The sequence below is a fragment of the Vigna umbellata genome, chromosome 1 (genome assembly GCF_029865625.1).
Source record: "Vigna umbellata cultivar VRB3 chromosome 1, Vumbellata_1.0, whole genome shotgun sequence".
In the NCBI taxonomy this organism is placed as follows: Eukaryota; Viridiplantae; Streptophyta; class Magnoliopsida; order Fabales; family Fabaceae; genus Vigna; species Vigna umbellata.
In genome coordinates, this window is record NC_142165.1 from 95,968,873 (window position 1) to 95,991,439 (window position 22,567).

The 22,567-nt window shown below is 30.6% G+C and overlaps 2 protein-coding genes and 1 non-coding gene across 4 annotated transcripts; all 3 read left to right on the forward strand.

Annotated features, from left to right (window-relative positions):
* Nucleotides 1-2,738: 2,738 nt before the first annotated feature.
* Nucleotides 2,739-10,303, forward strand: LOC148206916 (uncharacterized). The gene is made up of 14 exons (XM_088104917.1): nucleotides 2,739-2,999; nucleotides 3,088-3,135; nucleotides 3,212-3,272; nucleotides 3,389-3,421; nucleotides 3,660-3,784; nucleotides 4,420-4,554; nucleotides 5,400-5,476; nucleotides 5,590-5,852; nucleotides 6,605-6,661; nucleotides 6,769-6,937; nucleotides 7,540-7,597; nucleotides 7,674-7,759; nucleotides 7,842-7,898; nucleotides 9,715-10,303. Exons 1-14 carry the CDS (start codon nucleotides 2,855-2,857, stop codon nucleotides 9,808-9,810), a joined length of 1,410 nt encoding a protein of 469 aa, XP_087961043.1. The 5' UTR covers nucleotides 2,739-2,854; the 3' UTR covers nucleotides 9,811-10,303.
* Nucleotides 10,304-16,860: 6,557 nt separating this feature from the next.
* Nucleotides 16,861-20,171, forward strand: LOC124835118 (protein IQ-DOMAIN 22-like). Of its 2 annotated transcripts, XM_088104918.1 has the most exons (5): nucleotides 16,863-16,980; nucleotides 17,069-17,469; nucleotides 18,634-18,825; nucleotides 19,087-19,164; nucleotides 19,256-20,171. In XM_088104918.1, exons 2-5 carry the CDS (start codon nucleotides 17,107-17,109, stop codon nucleotides 19,961-19,963), a joined length of 1,341 nt encoding a protein of 446 aa, XP_087961044.1. In that variant the 5' UTR covers nucleotides 16,863-16,980; nucleotides 17,069-17,106; the 3' UTR covers nucleotides 19,964-20,171. The 2 variants fall into 2 exon arrangements, with proteins under 2 accessions (XP_047165956.1, XP_087961044.1); XM_047310000.2 differs by having other exon boundaries at nucleotides 16,861-17,469.
* A 602-nt stretch (nucleotides 20,172-20,773) lies between these two features.
* On the forward strand, nucleotides 20,774-20,847 carry TRNAV-AAC (transfer RNA valine (anticodon AAC)). The gene has a single exon. It is a non-coding gene; the product is annotated as a tRNA-Val (tRNA).
* Nucleotides 20,848-22,567: the final 1,720 nt, after the last annotated feature.

Genomic DNA, 22,567 nt, shown 5'->3' on the forward strand with positions numbered 1-22,567 from the left:
TCTTTAAGTGAATTTTTTATTTATTTGACATTTTTTTTCTTTGCAAAACTTAACTATTTTTTTAAACTAAAATAATTATTTGTAATAAAAAATTATCTGAAAAAAAAACCTAGAATAAATTTTAAAAAATATTTCATTTTTTAATAATTATATTTAAAAAATTATTATTTTTTGTTATCATAACAAAATCAATACAGATACTCCCTATAGATGTCACTAATTCTTATATACAAGAGTTTCACTCTGTGTAACACTTATAATTTTGCATAATCTTCTAAAACTAGCTAAGAATATCAACAAATAATATATAATAAAAAGGTTTAATCATTTCAGACATTCTTATTTCAACATGATCATCTCAAATAGGTCATCGTATTGTAAATGCTCTCAATTAGGTATCTTATTGTGAAAAATTAAATTAATTTAGACATCGTCATTAGTTTCGTACTAACACCGTTAAAGGAGGTGACACGTGTTAGTTCGTAGTTTTTTGAATTGTTTATTTTTTAAAATAAAAAATGCCACGTGTCAAACTGATATTGTGTCACGTGGCAATGACAGTGTGACATGACACAGACAGTGCCACGTGTCATTGTCAAGCCATGTGTTGCATTAGTCTCAATTTGGTCCCAATATTTTTATTGTGTCTCAATTTGATCATGTATATTTATTTTGTCTCAATTTAGTCTTAATTTTAAAAATTAAACTCCTCAAATTCAAACAAAATTTAAACTATATATAAATCTTAACAAATATTTTTATTAAAATTGATATTTTTATTAAGTATTTTTAACAATATTAAGTTTAATTATATTTATATTTACTTAATCATATAAATGTTAATTTTGTTATTTAAATATATCTATAAGGGTTTAAAAAAATAATGACATGACATGGTGGTGTGAATTTTCATAGTGAAAGTTTCTATGCAAAATCATAAAAGAATAAACTATCTTTAATTACGGTTTTTATAAAAACTTTCTCCAATTTTTTATTTAAAAAAAATTATTAATGTGAAATTTCCAAATTATTAATTACAGTGACATAATATGGTGGTGTGAGTTTTCCAAATGATTTAGCTCATTGGAAAAATTATTAATGTGAAATTTTACTTTTTTTAAAATAAAAAATTAGAGAAAATTTTCGTGAAAACGGTAATTAAAGGTAGTTTATTCTTTCATGATTTTCCGTAGAAACTTTCACTATGAAAATTCATACCAGCATATTATGTCACTCTTTTTTTAACCCTTGTATATTTAAATAACATAATTAACATTTATATGATTAAGTAAATATAAATATAATTAAACTTAATCTTGTTAAAAATATTTAATAAAAATATCAATTTTAATAAAAATATTTGTTAAGATTTATATACAATTTAAATTTTGTTTGAATTTGAAGAGGGACAAAATTGTTTAATTTTTAAAATTAAGACTAAATTGAGACAAAATAAAAATACAGAGATTAAATTGAGATACAATAAAAATACAAGGATCAAATTGAGACTAATGCAATGACATGTGGCCTGACAATGACACGTGACACTGTCAGTGCCATGTCACATTATCATTGCCACGTGACACAATATCAGTTTGACACGTGGGATTTTATTTTATTTTCACCTTCTTTAACGATGTTAGTACATAACTAACGACGAGGTCTAAATTGATTTAATTTTTCACAATAAATGACCATCGAGAGCATTTACAATACGAAAACCTATTTGAGATAATGCTGCAGAAATAAGGATGTCCGAAATGATTAATCCTAACAAAGGTGAGAACCTTGATTTTTAAAACCTATTTTCTCTCAACCATCTTTTTTTCCCCAAATTTCTATCTCTTTCGTACTTTTTTTTTAAGATCAAACATATGGAAGTGATCTACACGAAGAACTCTACTAAATCTTTTGATCAATTTCTCTTTTAGATGAATTCAAAGTATATTCCTTTTCTATATAACAACCTGTTATCTTTCACATGCTTGCTCCATTTTTTTTTTGTTCTTAATGAAACTTTTTGTGGTGGACATGCTAAAGTTGTGTATGGATCACTGTTTGAGTATTTTTATTACATAGATAGAGTGATTTCTATGGGTGAAGCTCTTCAAGTGAAATAAATAGTGGTGGAAATAATGTATAATATTAGAGGAGCTAATTATTTAAGTTATTTTCCATTTGATATTTATAATTGTAGAAATGAAAAACTGAGATAAATTAATATGAATATGAATCTGGATTGAATTGTAGTTGTAATTAATATAATCGAAATTTTGATAACCGAGTCTAAACATATCAATATTTAGTTTAAGATAACAATGAAGTATAATCTTAGGTATATTTTAAAATTCAAAATATTCATTTTTGGAGATCCTTTAATTTATGCAACATTTTAAACAATACTTTAATATTTAACAGGGAAATTAAGGTTTTAAATTAAGAAAATTCTCAATTGAGATCATCTCCACCAGACCATGTTATCTTCTTAAAAAAAGTTTTAAATGTTATATTTTTAAAATTTAACCCTTTGACCGTGTTTTTAAACTCAATTATTATTTTTTAATTATAAAACTATCTAAAAATAAGTAAAAATTATTAAAATAAAATTATAAAAAATATTTATATTTAATTTTATAATAATAATAATAATTAACACAAAATACGCATGTACAGAAATTAAAAATTGTTATTCACCTTTTTTATTTTGGTGGATGTGTACTCACAACAAAACAAGCCGAACGACAGCAATAGAAGTCGTTTTGGTTGAATACCTCCTCCGAAAAAGCCAGAGCAGGGAAAGAAGCAGTTGCGCAAAGTTCCGATCTGAAGACGCAGCACGTAAAGGAAGACGAAGATGACGAAGAAGAAGAAGGTTCCATGGTTCTGGACTTGGGTCATAGGTTCCGTCGTGTTCAGGCTCATTCTCCTCTACTTTCCCAAAAACCTCAACCTCTCTTCTCGCCCTGAAGTCTCCACCCCCCTCACCAGCCTCCGCCGCCGTATACTCTTCTTCTTCTTCTTCTTCCTCAACTACCTTTAATTCCTATATCCATGCTTTCTTATCAACTTCAACTTCTCTTTTCGCAGTGGCCGAGGGTTACTGGTTGAAGCAGTCGTCAGTTTCACCCTATGCTGGTATTTCCCTTTCTAGATTCGTTCATTGGATCAATTTATTCTGTAAGAAATCTCAGGCTCTTGTTCGTGTTTCCAGGATCAATGTACCATGGTTCCCCTTTGTTATTGACACTTCTCGGCCCGCTTACAGTTAAAAGGTACCTGTTCTCAATTGTGTCAGATTTTGTTCCGTTGCTTTATTTAAATGAACTCACTTACTAAGTTTGAAATTCCTATGTTGTAATGACTTCGAATTACCTTGTCGATGCTTCAGAATTGAAGGACAGCCTGATCATCTTTTATGCAGGTAACTTTCTCCGGCTTTTACTGATGAGTATAACTAGTATCTATTCAGTTGTTTATTTCTATTTTCCACAGCTCTTGAATCATACTTGTTGTGATCTTCGTTGCTCAATAATTCTTATCTATACTTGGAATTCTGTTTGCCTTTGAATCTTGTATATGCAGTTCTTTACCCCTGTGTTCACTTATGTTTTCTGCATTCTTTGTTAAACAGTAAATAATCAGCTCATTTCTGGATATAGTTTGGTTTTTGTTATTGCAGATGTGGTTAGTGCAATGCTTATTTGTGCTGCTGGTGAAAAACTCCAGGTGGCATACAGTTCAAGCTTACAATCACTCGGCCTTCGTGATTTGTCAGAGAATTCAGGTTGTTAGCATGTGCTTCCACTATGATCCTTCTGTTCAAGTTTGATATGAGTATGGTTGTATGTGCTTCTCCTATTTTTATTTGTTATTTTTAATTGATTTATAAAACTAGTGTATAAGTTTGAAGATCTTTTTCAGATAAAGATATATTGTACAATCAAAGAGAGAAATTTTGTTCTGTCATGCTGCATTATAAGAAAACTGTAACACGGTACTTGATGAAGATTACTGGTAGTGTTAACAGTAGATATGCAAGGAGTGCCCCTTTGACTCTTGGCTTGCTTTTCTTACCTCTTTTGGGATATGTATTAAATGTGAAAAAGTAAAGGTAGGAAATGAAACACCTTGTCAATCATCACACGTCTGTGTTGTTTCTGTGAACAAACGGATGGTGAAGTCTGTGTCTGTCTAGTGTTTGTATCATAACAAACACTATGCTTCCCTTTCCAGGAAAAAGATAATGTGTTTTACTGAATTGCTGAGAATAAAACAGGGTATTTGCAACTATTGTTGTGAAGGGTAGGTGATGGTCATATTTTAAAATTTAATGTAAAAATTTCCCCTTCTGGTTGTTGATCTTTTTGAAACTTGCAAATTCTTTTTCATCCCATTTGATTGTATCTTTGCTGTTTCCAGAGCGTCTTCCTTCAGGAGATTTTGCTGCTCTTGTATACTTATGGAATCCTTTCACAATAGTTGCATGCGTTGGTCTATCCACATCTGCAATTGAGAATTTGATGGTTGTGTTATCTCTTTATGGAGCATGTTCGCGTAAGCAGCTAATAACCTATGGTTTTAATTTCTGAACTTTTAGATTCTACTGACTCACTCCTGTCATGTTTAATTGGTATTTGTTAGTTGTTTTCTGGTTAAGTTTTATTTGCTTTCTAATATTGAAACATGAATTTTGCTTGGCGTTGATGAAAAGTTCTGTTAGTTCTAGCTTCTTAGGGAAGTTTTGTGGGAATCTCAATTTTTAGCTGAAGGATTACTTTTATGCAAAAGGACTTTGATAAACAGTTTTCCATTTATTTTAATTATATTTCTGTTTTCCTGAAATGTTTCTTGGTCTTATATTGTGTTGAATTGAAATGAATATGTATGTGTGTGTGTGTGTGTATTCTTATTTGAGCAATAAAACCAATAAAACATGGCTACTAAAGGGGGTTGAACTTGTGTACATATAATAGTAATTACTAAGACTGAACGCCCCAAGCTAATTTGAGGAATAATTATTCTTTAGGTATCATTGTTTTTTGTGTTTTCTATCAAATTTTCTGTCTGGTATACCTTTTCTGTAAGTTTGCTGACTATTGAGCCCTGACTATCATTTTTTATGTACAATATTCTTCTTCTTTAACTTTCTTTTTTCATATTTTCTCTCAAATGCATGGGCAATATTTCTTTGTTATTATTGCCATTGAATTTACATGTCTTTGTTCATTTGATATCCACTTGTGTAGAGGTTGCCTATTGCTATATTCAGCTAGCTATTAGATTTTGAAAGTAGTTGTGAGAACTGAGGAAGAAAGATCATTATCACCTTTTACATACGTGGTCTTGTGATCTTCATCTAATATTTTGTGTAATGTTGAAACTGTACTGATGTACAACAGGACTAGCTCCGTTGGCTGCTTTTGGATGGGTCATGGCTACACACTTGTCTCTGTACCCTGCTATCCTTATTATCCCAGTATGATGTTGCTTGAACTTGTTGTATAACATTTTCAGCATAATCTGCAAATCTTTGTTCTCTGTAATTTGCATTTATTAATCTGTAGATACTAATATTATCCTCTTTTCCAGGTGATATTGTTATTGGGATATGGTCCTGATGCTCCTCCTAGGAAATTATTCTGGCAAAGGAATAGGCTTGAAGTTGGCAATTCCTCCTCAAGTGATAGTTATTCAGAAGAGAAAGCAAAGAATCAGCTAAAGGTTGCGAATGTATTCTCATGGAGGCCAGTTGTGTCTTTTCTGTTATGGACTTTGCTTTGGTCATCCTACATCTTAGTCCTTTGTAGTATTTATGTCCAGCAGTATGGCGGTCTACAGGAGTTATTCAAAAGGTTTTGCTTAAATACTTTTACAATTATTCATTTCTGACCACAATTTTGCAAATGACGAAATAAATATGCATATTTGTTCATTATTATAGTAGTTGCAATAATTCGGGTTTAGTGTTAACGGGTCTTCTAAAAAGTAAAAACTGGTGGAGCTTTTCTAAGAGGCAATGAAAAATCCAGAATATCATGTGAAAACACAATTACGATAACTCCAAAATAATTACGGAAGTACTGGGTTTGTAACTGCTGCCATTATCGACTTTTGGAGTCACCGACAACTTTTGAAAAGCATAAGCTACCTTGAGGCCTGATAAGATTTAGAAAATTTTAGGTCCATATTAGTGTTATTTGTTCATGTCATACTCTAGTTAGTTATTGTTGGTGTGAAACTCTGAAGTAAAACCCTTTGGGAAGTCAAATAATTCATTTCCCACTCAAATAATCAAATAATTGATTTTTATTCTTTTATCAAAGAAACTATGCACATTTGTCAACATCATTGTTTAAAAAGTAAATTAACTTAGTGTGCGGAGAATTAATATGTTTACCATGTGTTGAGGGAGGTAGATTTTACTGCATTATTTCTGTTGAAGAACACTGTTTGTGATTATGAAATTTATATTATTTCTTTTTATTCTCTTTTGTTATTATCATTATCAAGAACTGTTGAACTGTCAACTGTCACAATTTCTTGTTTCATGGGAATGACAAGTTTTTCTATATCTTGTAAATAAACTTCTAGGTTCTTTGTGCAGAACCTATGGCTTCATTCTTACAATACAAGATCTGTCTCCAAACATTGGTGTTTTGTGGTATGTGCTATAGGAAGGGAAACTACCACCTTTAGTGTGGACTTGAATATTTTATTCCTGTCATGAACTTTGGCACTTATTTTGTTCTGATGGTATTTGCATTACAGGTACTTCTTTGCAGAAGTTTTCGATTTTTTCAGAAATTTCTTCCTGATAGTATTTCATGGGAATATTCTGTTGATGCTAGCACCATTAGCCTTGCGGCTTAATCACCGGCCATGCTTTCTAGCTTTTGTATACATTGTGATATCTTCTATTTTGAAATCTTATCCTTCAGTAAGTTGTTTATTTTTTTCACAAGTTGCTATTTTTTACCTGGACTCAAATTAGCTCTTGGAATTTAGGCATAACGGTCTCTCTGGGTGTTGCTGAAAATATTTTTATAATTTAGAATGAAAGAGATGCTGTTATCCTGTTAAATGTTAAATGCATGATATTGTATGATTACGTCGTCCAAAATAGAAACTATGCAAATAAGTATGTTACACACTTAGCACATTCACATATGCACGCTTTGATGGGAAAATATTATCAGTGCAGTTGTAAATATTGAGCTACGAACTTGAACATGGAATGTCCAGCACTGATGTGTTTATTTTGTGTGAATTTTCATCATGCTGGTATCTGATTGATCTGTCATTCATCTATGCATCTATTATATCTCCAATCTACTGAGAGAAGTCCATATATATTATGTGTTTTGTGTGAATTTGCATCATGTTTCAATGTGAATGATCTATATACTATATTGTCTTATCTAACTTGTCAGTACTCAGACATTAAATAAATCCATCACTGATGTGTTTATATTTTGTGATTTTGTGTCATGTTTCAAACTGGACTAATCCCTCTAACCATTTTGTTTTCATTATAACTAGGTTGGTGATTCAGCTCTATATTTGGGTTTACTTGGGTTATTTGCTTATGAACTCAAAGGTTATTTCTCTTTCTTTTTTAACCTTTTATACTGCGCATAATCTCTTTTTGGATAATCAACTTCCTTGATTTTCAGATATGCAGTTTTCATTCTTCTTATTATCTGGTTATGTTGGGGTTTCACTTCTTAGCCCTGTGATGCACAATTTATGGATATGGAGGGTATGGAGTTGTGTTTACCTTCAATTTCAAATAGATTTTTCTGTTGTTATCTTCAGTTCCTCATCTCTGTAAAAATTGACAGGGTACTGGTAATGCAAATTTTTACTTTGGAACTGCAATTGCTTATGCGTGCTTTCAGGTGCGTTATATCTACTCATTGTGATATTCGCTTCTCCTCACCTCATGTTAGTCATTATTGCTTTATCTCTTTTCTTCACAACTTTTTCTAGCCATTAAGTTTATATACAAATGGAGATCTTTGTCAATTTACATCTACCACCCATTTTATCATGATCAGAATTGCATTTAATTTATTCACATTCTTTTCCGAAAATGTTTATCAAATAATGTCAGTTGAAGTTATTTGTACTTTCTTGAATATTTATCACATACTGTGAGCCAAAGATTGATGCTAGCTCATCAACACAAGCCCCAGCCTTGTCTAGGACAAGGGTCCCGTAGTAAAATCTTGACCCTTTTCACTTTCCTCGATGTCCACGCTTCAAAACCAACTTAATTCCATTATGGTGGTGTACTTCATTGCAATTGGCAAGTTGTGTCAAAATTATACCTATGAATTTAACCTACGGACAACCTCAGCTCACTTTTAAAATAACCCCTTTTTATACCTAGCTTCCAAAGACCCCATATAAAGGGATTAAGGTAAAGGCCAAAGTGAGTTTGAGCCATTACAACATAACAGTAAATTTTAAGAAAAAGAAATTAACACATAATGAACTAATATTACTCTTTGCTTGACAAAATGTCATTAGTTTGTCTATTTTAACTTAGAGCATATAATGTAAAATTATTTCACTTAAATTTATAATAAATTTTCACTAATTTATTTTTATGTGAAACAAAGTATTTTCTTTTTCTTTATTTATATCTGTATGCTACATAATAACTAGAATAAAAAGAAGTGGTGTAAAATAAATATGGTTTGATAACTATTATTTTTAGAGTAACCTCTTTATTATTATATATTTTTACAATATTTAATTATTGATATTATAATATATCTACTATTTCATGATTTTTATTGGTGATGAACTTACATAAATTAAGGTAAGCAAAATTAAGCTTTCTCAATTTAAATCAAACAGTATTATTATTTATAAGTTCATTGTATAGTGTGCATTTTTAATCTTTTTATTCAGTTATCAATTATTTTTTGCAAAATTTAAAACATCTTATTATTTTTTTAAAAATATCTCAGAAGACAAAATAATAAAAATTTACAAATATAACAGTAAAAGTTGGCGTAGACATCTTTAAAATTTCGAATTATTGATTTTTGTTTCCCTTGAAATGGGTAATTTTGATCTTTATAAAATAAATTCTCACATTTTGAAAATTGATATGATTTGTAATTTCAAATATTCGTTTTAACCATAAATATTATCCATTTTTAAAATTTTAAACAACCTTGAAATTTATATTAATATTATATCACATAGATATAAAATATCCCTAAAAGAAAAGGTTGGGTTCTCAGCTCACATCATTTCTCTTTTCCAATCACCTGATGAAATCATCTTATTTTTTAATTTATAGTTAGTTTTTTATGTTTTTGTTCCTTGAAGAAACATATGTTTTTCTTCATTGAGATTTTGAGTTTTATAATGAACTTACGTTGGATCATGATATTGATATTAATAATTTAAATTAAATTAAGTTGTGAATGACCAAAACTTGAAGCAAATTAATGTTTTTATTCATGTGTATAAGATTCTTTTTAAACAAATAAAAATTGAAACTTTCATTTTTAAAGGAGTGTTTTTTTTTTTGTTTTAAAAAAAAAAAGATTAACCCATGGATGAGTTGTTGTCCATAGGACTTTTGTGAACATTTTAGCTCTGCATACTGGGCTATAATAAGTTTCCTAATAAAAATTCAACGTTTTGTATGTTATCCTGTAAATTTAAGTATGCGTGTTACTTCGCATATGGCAGATCATTCTGGTGGTTGAGAGTGTCAGCGCCATGCTTAATCATGACAGAACGCTGACAAAGCTATGTACTGCAGCGGTTCAAAATGTCAAATCTTGAGAACTTGAACTATGATTCTATGCATCCATGGTATTCATGAGCTTTTCACGTGAATTAGTCTCGGTTCCAGGAACCATTTTGGTGCTGTCCCCTTCAATTACTTATCAAATAGCTGCATTTATTTGGATGTAAGCATTTTTCACCCTGATTAGTATCTGGACGCAAGACTCTGCAATCTTGATGCTGAATGCCGGTTAAAAAGGAAAAACAATCATGGTTTTGTGTTGGGGTTCTTAGAGCTCTTATGTTCTTGGTGTACCATTCAGTAAGTTTCAATGGCTTTGTTCTTCAAAAGCAACTATAATGCGGCACATGATTTTTTTATTTTTATTTTGTTCTAAATTCATGTTACTATAATGAATGCACTTGTTGGTCGGAATATCTGGAGCGTGTCTATCGGAATGAACCATATGTACTGACACCAACATTTCGAGCATTTCTAACATTATCATCTATCTAGTGTGATATTAGTCAAGGTTTTTTGGTTGCTTCATCTGTGATTATTACAATTCTGTAACACCCCTTTATTGTTGCTTTTCCTCCATTTGAGTCCATTGTCATTGCTGACAATTGCTTGATTCATACGTTGGATGGGCTGTTATACGCACTCCACCTACTCTAATCACTTCAGCCATCAACTTGTGCAGTCCATTTCACATGTTACTTTGACTCAGTCCATGCCTTTCTTTGAACATTCTTACATGTGAAACAAATATAGATATGCATAAAGCAATTGGTCTTGTCGTATGCAAGAACAAACACCCGTAAAACGCGCCTTCTCCCTGCTACATGTAAGGCCTTTCACATGCACAATTTAGAGATAGGTGTTAGACAACAGCGGTCAGCGATGTTTCTGTCCTACTTACCTTTTGGACTGCATCGAGTGAAAAACAATGACTTAGATGTGAAGTGAAACCAAAGAATGTGCTTTCGGCCTTGGCATAAATGGAATTTAAATTACACGACATGCTTCCAAATTTGATGTAATGTTTGCCAGGCAAACCAGTGTGATGTGATTACAAAGAAGACAGCTCCATGTTACACGTTGCAGATAGATGAATTTACCTGGCTAGTGATAGATTGAACTCAAAAATACGAACCAAGAACTTTTTCTAATAAAGATATATTTAAAAGAATTTCTATGAAAAGTATAGCATCTACTGTATGTCAGCGTTAATTATTAAATTGAATGAAATAACAACACATGGTTTTGTCACGGAGTGAATTTCATGACCATGACCTTTCATGCATTGTACTCCTTTTTTCATTTTTCTTAAAGTTTTTAGTATCTAAATATTACTCGTTTAAAGAATTAAAACTCCTCGGCAACTTTTTTTGTTATGTTTAAAGTCAAAAGTGTTTCTTTTTTCACTTATTTTGAAAGAAAAAACAAGAATTCTGTCATGGAAAAATGAACACCCATAGTTTGAGTTTTAGTTGGGAATCATTCTATTTAATTAGGCGTGTTGGTGTAACTCGTACAATTATGTATAAGCAGTTCACTTACGCTATGTTTGTTTTCACTGAAATACTAAAGAAAAAGTGAGTGCTTTATGTTTGTTTTTAGTAATATGAGCATATTAGTACGTTTGTTAAGAGAAAACAAATTAGTACGTTTACTGTTCAAAGAACATAACAAGCTCAACTACAGCATTATTCAACGAACGACAACTAGTAACAGTTGTTGTAAGTCCCTCTCTCTTAGATCGTATTATATAGAACTGACCGTTATAAATCTCTCTTATTTTACCTTGTACAATTCTCGTTTAAAATACTATTTTTTTTAATAAGAAAAATTTATAAATGATACTCATTTTAAATAAAAGACGAATTTATTTTCTTAAAACTGTGAGCGATGTTCACTTTAATTTGCTTGTGATTCGGTTGGCTTTGACCAAAGCTGGGAGTGTTGGACATAGATTAACGTACCCTTGTGATGAAAATAAAACTTGTTTTTTTAATAATAGAACACTATAGGAGAAATAGACAAGCAAATCCAAAAATGTTTTAATACTCCGCATTATTTATAAGATGTTTGAATGATGTATATGTCTGATATAAAACTTCATTATATCTTGTATTTAATGCTTTGTTAGTTTTAGAAGACTTTTTAATGTTAGTAGCATATTAATGAAGACAAAAATAAGATCATTCTTGTATTTGTATGTAGTGATTTGAGAAAGATATCGGGGATAAATTTACAAGATTATTACCAATTTTTATCTTATTGATTAAATGAGATCTATGGTTATTTTATGCCTTTTTATCATTTTTTTTATATGTTTTTTGTTAAAATACTATCACGTGGTTTTTGTTCCATCTTTTTCTCTGTAGTAATTAGATGAGTTTTGTAAGGTCGATAATATGAAGGAGGTGAAGTTATTAATTTATTATATATTAATTTAGTATATATAATTAGTTAATTAACTAATATTAATAATGAATATTTTTTCATATTACTCCTAAGTATCATTTTATATTATTATTAGATAATTTTTATTTTTTATTTATTAAAACTGTTTCTAATCTATCATAATCAAATCTTTTATAAACTTTTATAAATTTTGTTTTCAAATTCTTTCTTAATTATCTTCAAATTCTTTAAAAATAATAATAAAATTTACTTTTAAATCTACTCAAATTTATCGATTCTTCTTCTTCAAATTCTTTCTCGCTTGTAAATACTGCCCTAAAGTATAATATTAGTTTATAAAATATGTAAACGCTGTGAATCCATTCCACGGCATTGTTGGTTTTGTAGTACTTAAATGCTTATGGTACTTTTGTTTACCTATTTCAATCAAACAATTTATATATATATAAATTTTTTCGGCAACTTTTATATAGTTAAAGGTAAAAAACTGATTAAGTGGTAGGGGAATGTAGTCCTACCAATAATGATATGACCTAGAGCTGCACTATAATTTTAAATTTTCTTTATATTTTTATTATATTTTTTATTAGAAGGTTAGGTTGATTGGTCATATATGTAAAGATAAAAAGAAAAATTATAAAGTGAATTATTTATATTTCTCATGATGAAACTCAATAAATGTATAATGGAAATTAAAATTATTATTGGTGGGGTTAATTATTTATAGATATTAAAGATTATTTAGTGAGAATTAATGAATTAATATGGAAGTCAGATACTCTTGTCTAATTTATTTTATATAAAATTACGTATCTTATAATATAGTGATATAATTCTCAAATTACGAAGTTTTGAGAACTCAAATTTAATCTTATTATTTAATTTTAATTTATGGCGATCGATATTAATATTTATTATTGAATAATATACCTTTTCTTTTAACTGTGAGGCTAGTAATTCCAAACCGAATATTAAAACAATACTTCTTTCTTTTTCACATAAGAAAAACTCTAACATCATACTAGTTTTAAACTTAAAATTAATTAATATTAAACATAGTTATCCATCACGTTTTTTTTTTATTACTTCATCGTTTTATATAGTAAACCAGGTTTAAAAGAGAAAAAGTTTTATTGGATAAATCATGAAAATATTTTATTATATTTATGAACAAATCTTTATCCCTAAATTAACGAGTTATTTGATTAAAACTTGATTTTCCCCTTTTGATTTCTTTGTAATATCGAAGTAGGTATTTTGAGCACGTTGATTGATTTTAAGACTCACTAAACATGTTTAAAATTGTAACAATACGTTTGGATAGGTGGTGGACGATGTTGAAATCGTGGTGTGTCACCACGATTTCTCTAACAACTGATATATTAACTATATATAAGATTCCATTTGATAAGTCATTTGAGTTCATTTTAAACCCAGTAATATATCGTATTTTTAACAATAATATATAGCACCAATCAAAGAATGCCATTATACATGGATGAACAAGTTTTCATTTCTAATATGTTTTTAAATCTTTAAATACGGAAGAGGTTTATTTTCTATTCGTTGAATTCAAGATGATTTATCAAACTGGTAATCTTGTCATATTAGACTGTTATTTTTGTGTCGATGGACCGTTGTTGACAGAAGAAACGATTAATAAATGAAAGCAAAGGAAGATGTTTGAATAGTGTGATTAAAATATAGTAATGATGTAGGTATTGAAGCAGCATGTAAGAAAGAAATCTGCGTTTCAGACGTTGCAGTTTATTGTTTAGAATGGCGATGCAAGGTAGAAGGTAAAAGTTAATTTATATTATGATAAAATGTTACGAAATGTGCATGAAGGGTAAAGAAAAGTTTTTGTTTGTTTGTTTATTACTGGAAGAGAAAGAGATTGGAGCAGAAGAGAAGAGAAGGAAAGAGAAGGAGGGGCAAAGATTGTTTGGCAGATACGATGAGGGGTTAAAACGATGATTGTTGCGTGCTTCTTTCTCCCTTGGTACCAACACCGACCTTCCTCCTGTCAACTTTACGTCACTCACGTGATCCACCATACCATACCACTCTCTTCCCTTTCTTCCTGCCTACCTACCACCTACTGCTTCCTTCTTAGACTACCAATCAATAACCTTTTTCTCTTCCTACTCATTTTATGTTTAATTTTTATTTTTTTCTCTTTTTTTCCTATTAAATTAAACGATATAAAAATTAATCTCATTTTTTTCTTTTCTTTTCTTTTCCCTCTTAAACATTATTTCTTTTTATATTCTTCGTTTCTGCGGATGAGAAGAAAAAGATTTGGAACTACGGTTGTTGTCCCATTAGATTGTTGTCATGGAACAAAACTAGCTTAGGGTGGGCCTGGGCCTGGGTTCGTTAGAGTAAAAAACATACGTGTCTTCTTTCTTCATCATAGATAAAATTAAAAAACAATAAATTGAAATAAAAAGCGATTTAAAATAATTAGATATAAAATAATTATTTTAATTTAAAAATAAATAGATTTAAATTAATAGTGTTTTATAGAGTATATATATACACTTTTTAAATTTAAAATAATTATTATTTAGAAAATAAAATTAGAAAGAACATATGTATATATTTTTTATCGAACATAAAAAAAGTGAATTTAACAAAAAGAGATTTAAAAATAATAAAATGTAAAATAATTATTTTAGTTTAAAAGTAATTAAATTTAAATGAATGATCGTTTAAATGATAAAAATAGAAATATAATCAGTTTAGTTTGAAATAAAAGTCACTTAAAGGATAAAATAAATAAAAAATGTGAACAGGAAAAAGGAAAATCTCTTTTACATATGTATAGATTTTACAATGAAACAAAAGATTAATAAAAATAAATATTTTTATTTTAAATTGTATAATGTTAGGTGTGCTATGTCGTGATACGTATATGTGTGAGGGGGATGATGATGAAAATATGCACTTTATAAAGGTGATAGTCAAATAATATACATAATGTCGTACATTGTATGTTTATACTTGTGTTAAAATATGGCCTAAAGTAGTTGAGCATGTTAATACCTATTGTGTGTGGTATTGTGACTTTTGTATGAGTGAGTAATGAGGTATATTTGGATTATATTAATTAATTCATTACAAAAATAATATATTAGTGTGATTCAACTGCAATTTATTGTGATATTTTTAGATTAAGAATATTTGATGCGTGGTTGATATGTGTTACATGATATATAACATGTCGTATTTATTGTTTAAATTATTAGCTCAAGGTATTATGTGAAGAATAAATTATAATTGCCTGTAGTATAGGTGGCCTCTACCACTGTTTGGTATGGTAGGAAGAGAACTAAACATCGTGAAAAATAAGCCAAATATGTAATGCCTCAACAATTATATAAATAACAATAATTTTATTAAAATTTGGACTATTTTTTTTTGTACAATAAGATCATAATATATTACATTCTTGCAATTGTTCATAATATATTACAAAAATGTATAAATTATACGCTACATCAGAATATATAGATGACTATTTATATATTCATTATTTTTTAAAAATATTAACATAAATTCTCCATTAGTCAATCTAAAGAATATTATTTGATTATTTTCTAAACAATTCTGATTAAACATATTCTTCTTCTACTTCTACAAATGAAAGAAAAATATGAAAAAAAAATGTTTCTATAAACTTTAAATATAATCTTAATAAACTCAATAAACAATCAAGATAATTAATAACTTAATAAAAAAATAAAGACAATTAATATGATTAAATATGTATTTGACGTTTAGCAATTGTGACTTGTGTTGTTTATTAAATAGAAATTAATGTTAGGATGGCATTAATATTAAAAAGAAACTAAAACAACTAAACTTACAAAAAAGAAATAAAAGATAAAAACTTCCTTCAATTTAAATTATTTATTAATATTAACTTTTTTTCGTTAATAAACAGAAATAACGATTACAAAAAGCTAAACACGTATTTAATTAATTACTTCATCCATAAACAAAGTTATAAAAAAACAAAAAAAAAACAAATAGCCTATTATTTCCTTATAATAAATAAACAAAACCCTTTCTTAATTATTTTTACTTATTTAATGTTTAAAAAAAGAAAGAACAATGAGAAAACTGATAAAAATAATGAAATGATAAATGTGAAGTTTGGGAATTTGTATGTCTGGCGAGTGTGGGAAGTAGTGTTATATACTGGCCTGGGAACACGTTCCATCAATCCTTGGTGGGATCGCGAGCTCCGGTTATCACCACATTTTATTATTATCTTTCTCTTCTTCCAACTCTCATTTCACTCTCTTCCTTCTTTGCTTCTCCTCCATTACCATTTCACATATTAATAATAACCCACCAAATAATACAATCAAACAACCACAAACAAAATTTTCAAAAGTCAAAAAATCTTCATCAAAGGTAGAACCAGAGGAGAAATCAGCGTACGCCATGCAAAAAACAAGTATCCAAGAACTTCATTAAGCTCACACATTTCACGTTTGATTAAATATAACATAATAATAGCTTAAATAGTCGCCAGTATTCACTTAATTAAAAAAAGTAGAAAATGTCTTTTAGTATACAATAATAAAATTTTTGTAACTGTAGATTATCCTGATAATCAAGAGATGAGACAAGACATATAATGAAAGACATGAGATTTCACTTAAGGGTGGAATGATTAAAAAAAGAGGGTAAAAGCTGGTTTGGCTTAAAGTCACGTCACAAAGGCACACAGTTTCTTCCTTTCACTCAAAAAACCCACACCTTCTCTTCCTTTTCTCTCACTCGTAAGCTCTGTTTTTTCCCTCTTCCTCTTCAACTTTAACGCTCTTCTTCCTCTGTCCCTCATAACAGTTGCTATTTTTTTTACGCAAGTTTTCTTTTTTCTCTAAACCCAAAACTTCTGAGAAGCAATGGGCAAGGCGTCAAAGTGGTTTCGCGGGCTTCTCGGTCTCAAAAAAACAGACCATCATGGCTCCCCACCCGCCAAGCCACCCAAAGAGAAACGCCGATGGAGCTTCGTTAAATCAAACACAGAAAAGGACAACAACGCTGCTGCCACGTGTCCACCACAACGAAACGACGGCGGCAACCACGCCATGGCAGTCGCAGCAGCCACTGCTGCGGTGGCGGAAGCGGCCGTGGCTGCCGCCGAAGCTGCCGCCGTTGTTGTCAGACTAACGAGCAACAGTGGCAGATGTGCCGACGTGGGACCCACAAGGATTCGCCAACACTGGGCCGCCGTTAAGATCCAAGCCGCTTTTCGAGGCTGTTTGGTTCGCATCCTTCACTGTTATTATTCTCACCGATTTTTACAACATTCTTTTTTTTTTCTCTGCCATCTATGTACGCACAAAGCTCTTTCTTATTCTTTTTTTTTTCCTTTTTTTAATCTTCTGGTTTTTTTGTTGTTGTTGTTGAGGTGATTCTCTGTAGTTCCGTTCGTTGTGTTACCGAGCTGTTCTGTTTTGTCCTTTTGCTCCAAACTAGCTGCCTGAAATTTTTTATCTCCAAAACGCATCGTTTGTGAACTCTTCTTTTCTTAGTAGTACCGGCATTATTAAAGTGGTTCACTGATTTTGGGAACCATCTTTAGTGCAGAATCTCAATCATTTATTGGTTTGCAAAATCTCAAAAACTGAAATATTACTTGAAAAATGCAAGCCTTTATTTCATATTTAATAATACTAATAACAATAATAACGTCAACCGTATGGAAGGGATTATTTAAAACATGTGAAATTTAAAAATTAAGAATATAGTTGATGGGTGATTTACTGTTTTGGGGTAGAAACTATTTAGAAATCTAGGGGTGATATCTTTGTATTGTACTTAGGTTTGATGTATAAGGACAGGAGTAGTGGCGCATTGCATGAGTTGGTGGTTATTACCCTTTTTCCATGTTTGGTTTCCCACTAGCGGCCAAATTGTGTCCACACGGTTCAGTTCTTCTGCCATGGCCCATAAAAGATACTGTCTTTTTGGTTAAACAATGTCTTTGGGCTTTTGGTCTTTTGGTTCTGTGGGGACAGACTTGTGTCTTCAGAATGAGGAGACGTAATACATTTGACTTTGATACGCTTTTATCATTTTTCCAAGACAAATACCAAAGTGTGAACTCAGGGTTTTTTGGAATGCAACCCTGTTCTTCCTTCCTTCTCCACCATCTTAATTGTAATAAATAATACTTAATACGAGCTTTTTGGTTAGTGTCCATGGTCATATAATAGTGTTAAAAATTATGAAAGAGGAAAATTCTATATTAAAATAAGAAGTCTTTCATTTTATGTTTCGTATGTGATTCAAATATTTATTAATAAATAAAGGGTATTTATTCCTTGTTCACTGAAGTTTATTTACCATTGCCTGCTAGAACTTGGAATGTAACCTTGTTGCACAGAAGAGGCTAATTCTGATGTTGTACTTGTTGCTATGTTTAGGCAAGGAGAGCACTGAGAGCATTAAAAGGGTTGGTGAAACTTCAAGCATTGGTGAGAGGTCACATTGAGAGGAAGCGTACAGCGCAGTGGCTGAAAAGAGTGCAAGCACTCTTGCATACACAGACACAAGTCTCTGCAGGGTTGGCTCTCCATGCCTCACCTTCAAGTGCAAAGTTATCTAGCCACTTCCATGTTAGTATTAGTAAATTGCTTTCTCCGTTGCCTTTCCCATCCTTTCATTGGAGATTCAAAACCATTTTTATCTTTTACTTGAACTATATAAGTTGATATCAGTTGTCAAAAGACAAATGTAGCAAGTTGGTTTGCACCTGTGGAGGTTAACTCATTCTCTTGTTTACTTATATATCAAACGGTTCAGCATCTTAATTACTCCTGATATGATTGTGCACCGAAAATGATATGATCATGTGATTTTCGAATTACCATTTGCAGGGTCCGGAAACACCAGAAAAATTTGAAAGCCCCATCAGCTCTAAGAGCATGAAATACGAGCAATCACCTGTATTCAAGGTACTTTATTTTCTTGCCAGAATTTACCCAAGTGTGAATTTTATGCCTTGTGAAGTTGTCAATTCTTATGGAAGCATCTGTGTCATTGCAGCGAAATGGCTCCAAATCCTGTGTCCAGATCAATGGCTATCAAGAGATATGTGGTAATAGATTGGAGAATCAAGTAACTGAACAACCATGGAGCTCGGCAAGATCATTGATAAGAACATATAGTTCCAATGATGAAAGAAATGACAGGGTTCTTGAAGTTGATTCTGGAAAACCACACTTTACAAAGCGTAGAAACCTCTCTTACTCCACAGTTTCTGATCATTATAGCAAGAGTTTGAACAGCACAAAGGAGTCAACATCTCTTCAATCTGGTCAAAGTCCATGTGGTGAAGTTCAGTCCTACAGTTACAGCTCACAAAAAGTCAACGAGATTGAGGATAGTCCATTCTGCACTGCTGACAACAGTCCACAATTCTTATCAGCCACTTCCAAAGATGATGGCTTCAAAAGAAGCCCTTTTACTCCCACAAGGAGTGATGGCTCTAGAAGCTACATTCGTGGTTATGCTGACTACCCAAGTTACATGGCATGCACTGCGTCTTCAAAAGCAAAGGTCAGATCTTTGAGTGCCCCAAAACAAAGGCCAAATTGTGAGAGGCCTGGTTCATCAAATAGATACTCTCTTAATGGATTTGACATGTCAAGATTGGCCACACAAAGGGCAATGCATGCAAGCTTCACCAACAAGGCATATCCAGGTTCTGGTCGTTTGGACAAACTTGGTATGCCTGTGGGGTACAGATACTAAGTTGTGTTAATGTTTAAGGTTATGTGTCTTCTTTTTTCATAGTCTTAACATCTGATTTTGCTAACTTCTTGTACTTTGGGCTTCCATTGCAGTTTTAAGTGTTAGCATTAGAAATCTATTTCGAAATTTCAGTGCATGATGCTGCTGCTAAGTGTCTTGGATGGACCGTTCAAAGGAATTATTATCTTAGTCTTTCAGTTTTACCTTCCACGCTTCATCCATTCATAATTATTTCTTTTACCGTGAGATGGGGCTAACATTGTTAAATGAATCCTTAAATTTATATAGAATCAAATGCACTCAATTTCGCTAAATTTGAACTGAGATAGGTTAGTATGCAACTCAACAAAAATAGTTTTAAATATAATCAAATTATTTTCTATATCTTTGTTTTATAAATGATGGTAAGATGACATACATTTATATTTATTTTATTTGGCATATCATAAGAATAAACTGATTATAAGAAAATAATTTTTTTATACTTTTAAGAAAAAGAAGGAAAAGTAAAATGAAAAAATATCAAATAAATATAAAAAATTTATTTGTTAAAATATCGTTTTTTCTTTTTTGAAAATATACTAAAAAGTGAGGATGCTAGAATTTAGGAGGAACTTTAAAATAATTTTTAACTTGTTAAGATATTGATTTGATAACAAATAATATTTAAGAAGGCTTTTATTGCAGTCTTAAAAGGATTTATAACTTAATTCAGTTAGTCTTAATATGACATGGTATAATTGAACACTGGAAGTGCTCGTAAACTCAAACAATTTATATATTAATAATTTAAAAGCAAAGGAACATGAAGGTGTCGTGGTGTAGTTGGTTATCACGTCAGTCTAACACACTGAAGGTCTTCGGTTCGAGTCCGGGCGACGCCACTGAGTAATGCTTTTTCATTTCTTTTTGGTAACTTTTTGCGCGTGGAGTAATCAACCTGTAATATCTGGTAAAGAGCCAAATTCATCCCTATAAAATATTAAATATTTTAGTTACATGTTAATCAAGTATCGTATTATTCTTATTCTTTTAAAATTTAAACGTAATTTTATTCATATAAAAATTTGATCTATCGTGGTTATTAACGGTGATATAAAAAATGTGTTTAGGTTTTAGAGAATCTAAAAATAGATTTAAAGTTTAGAAGAACAAAATAATGCATAACAATTTTGGGGATGTGTTTAATATTTTAGGAAGAAGATTTAACTCTTTAATAAAAATATACTGAGGACATGTAAATACGTATAGCACACACTCTACAGATGTAAAAATTGCAGCTAAAACCACATTATATTTTTAGTTAATTTACTTTTAGCGTGTTCTCATTTCCAATTCGCTAATAACAGAAAAACTCTGATCTGGCCTTTAAAAGATTGATGCAACTTTTTTAAGATTGCCTATTATTTTGGAATTAGAAATATATAAAGATGAGTTAAGTGTAGTTATATTAAATTATTTTTATTAGCTTTCCATCGTTTGTTTTCAAGCTTGAGATTTGATCCTTTCATGTTACTACAATAATGTTATGGTCAAACAACAATGGATATACGTTGTTCTTGTTTTCTATGTGACTTATTTCCGCATTGATGTCTTGTTTTTCAAGTTTAATCTGCCTCGATTTGTCCTTACGATGTTGTACAAGACAATGATGGTAATTAGAGAGTATAAATTAGAGAATTAAATCAGCATTTTGTATCCAAGGTGCTTTCCCTGAACTACCAACTGATGAGATAAATATGCTTTACGAAAAGAAAGGGAATGTTGGGTTGGATTGCCATATATGTGGGTTTAGAAAAATCTTATCATTTACTAAAATGGGATTTTGTCGTGGACACCCCTCGTGATATTGGTCTTCCAGTTTTTTTATATATTTGATGGAGAATTGAATTTCATCATCTAACTTTGAGGTCCTTTAGAATATGGAGACTCCCTTATCTCTCTCAAATGCGATAAGCAAGACATTCTATCAAATGCGATAAACAAGACATATTGACGACTTGATTTATAATCTACGAGTCGGTTTTAGCCTATTCTTGAATAAATTCATTTTAAGATATTTCCAATTGAAGAGTAAAAAAAAGTTTTAATTCTTAAAAACTTTTTCAAGTGAGTTAAGGTCAAGATTAAAATAAGTTTTATTTTACTATAAAACTTTAATTAACTCTTAAAAATAATATCTTCAGCATGGATCATATATCAAGTTAAATTGTCTCAAACCTAAGGTTAAGACGGGCCAACCTCGAAAGTCAAATAAACACTTTTAAACAAAAATTTCAAACAAATTCTCTTGGACTAAGGGTTAATATAAACTAACCTAAGCTAAAGATCGAGACGAAAAAAAATTGATATTGGTCGAACCAGCTGAAAGTCAATAAAGTGTCACATCAAAGGTCAAAATGGACTAGTCAGGATGAAGGTCAAGATAGACCAACCCAAATCGAAAATCAAATTGATTGACTTAGGTCGATGGTTGAGACATGCTATCTAAATTAAAAATCAAGATTATTACAACTTAAAAAAAATCAAAATAAGTCAACTGAAACTAAAAGTTAACTAGACTGACCCAAGTTAAAAGTCAACCATAGTTAAAGATCGAAACAA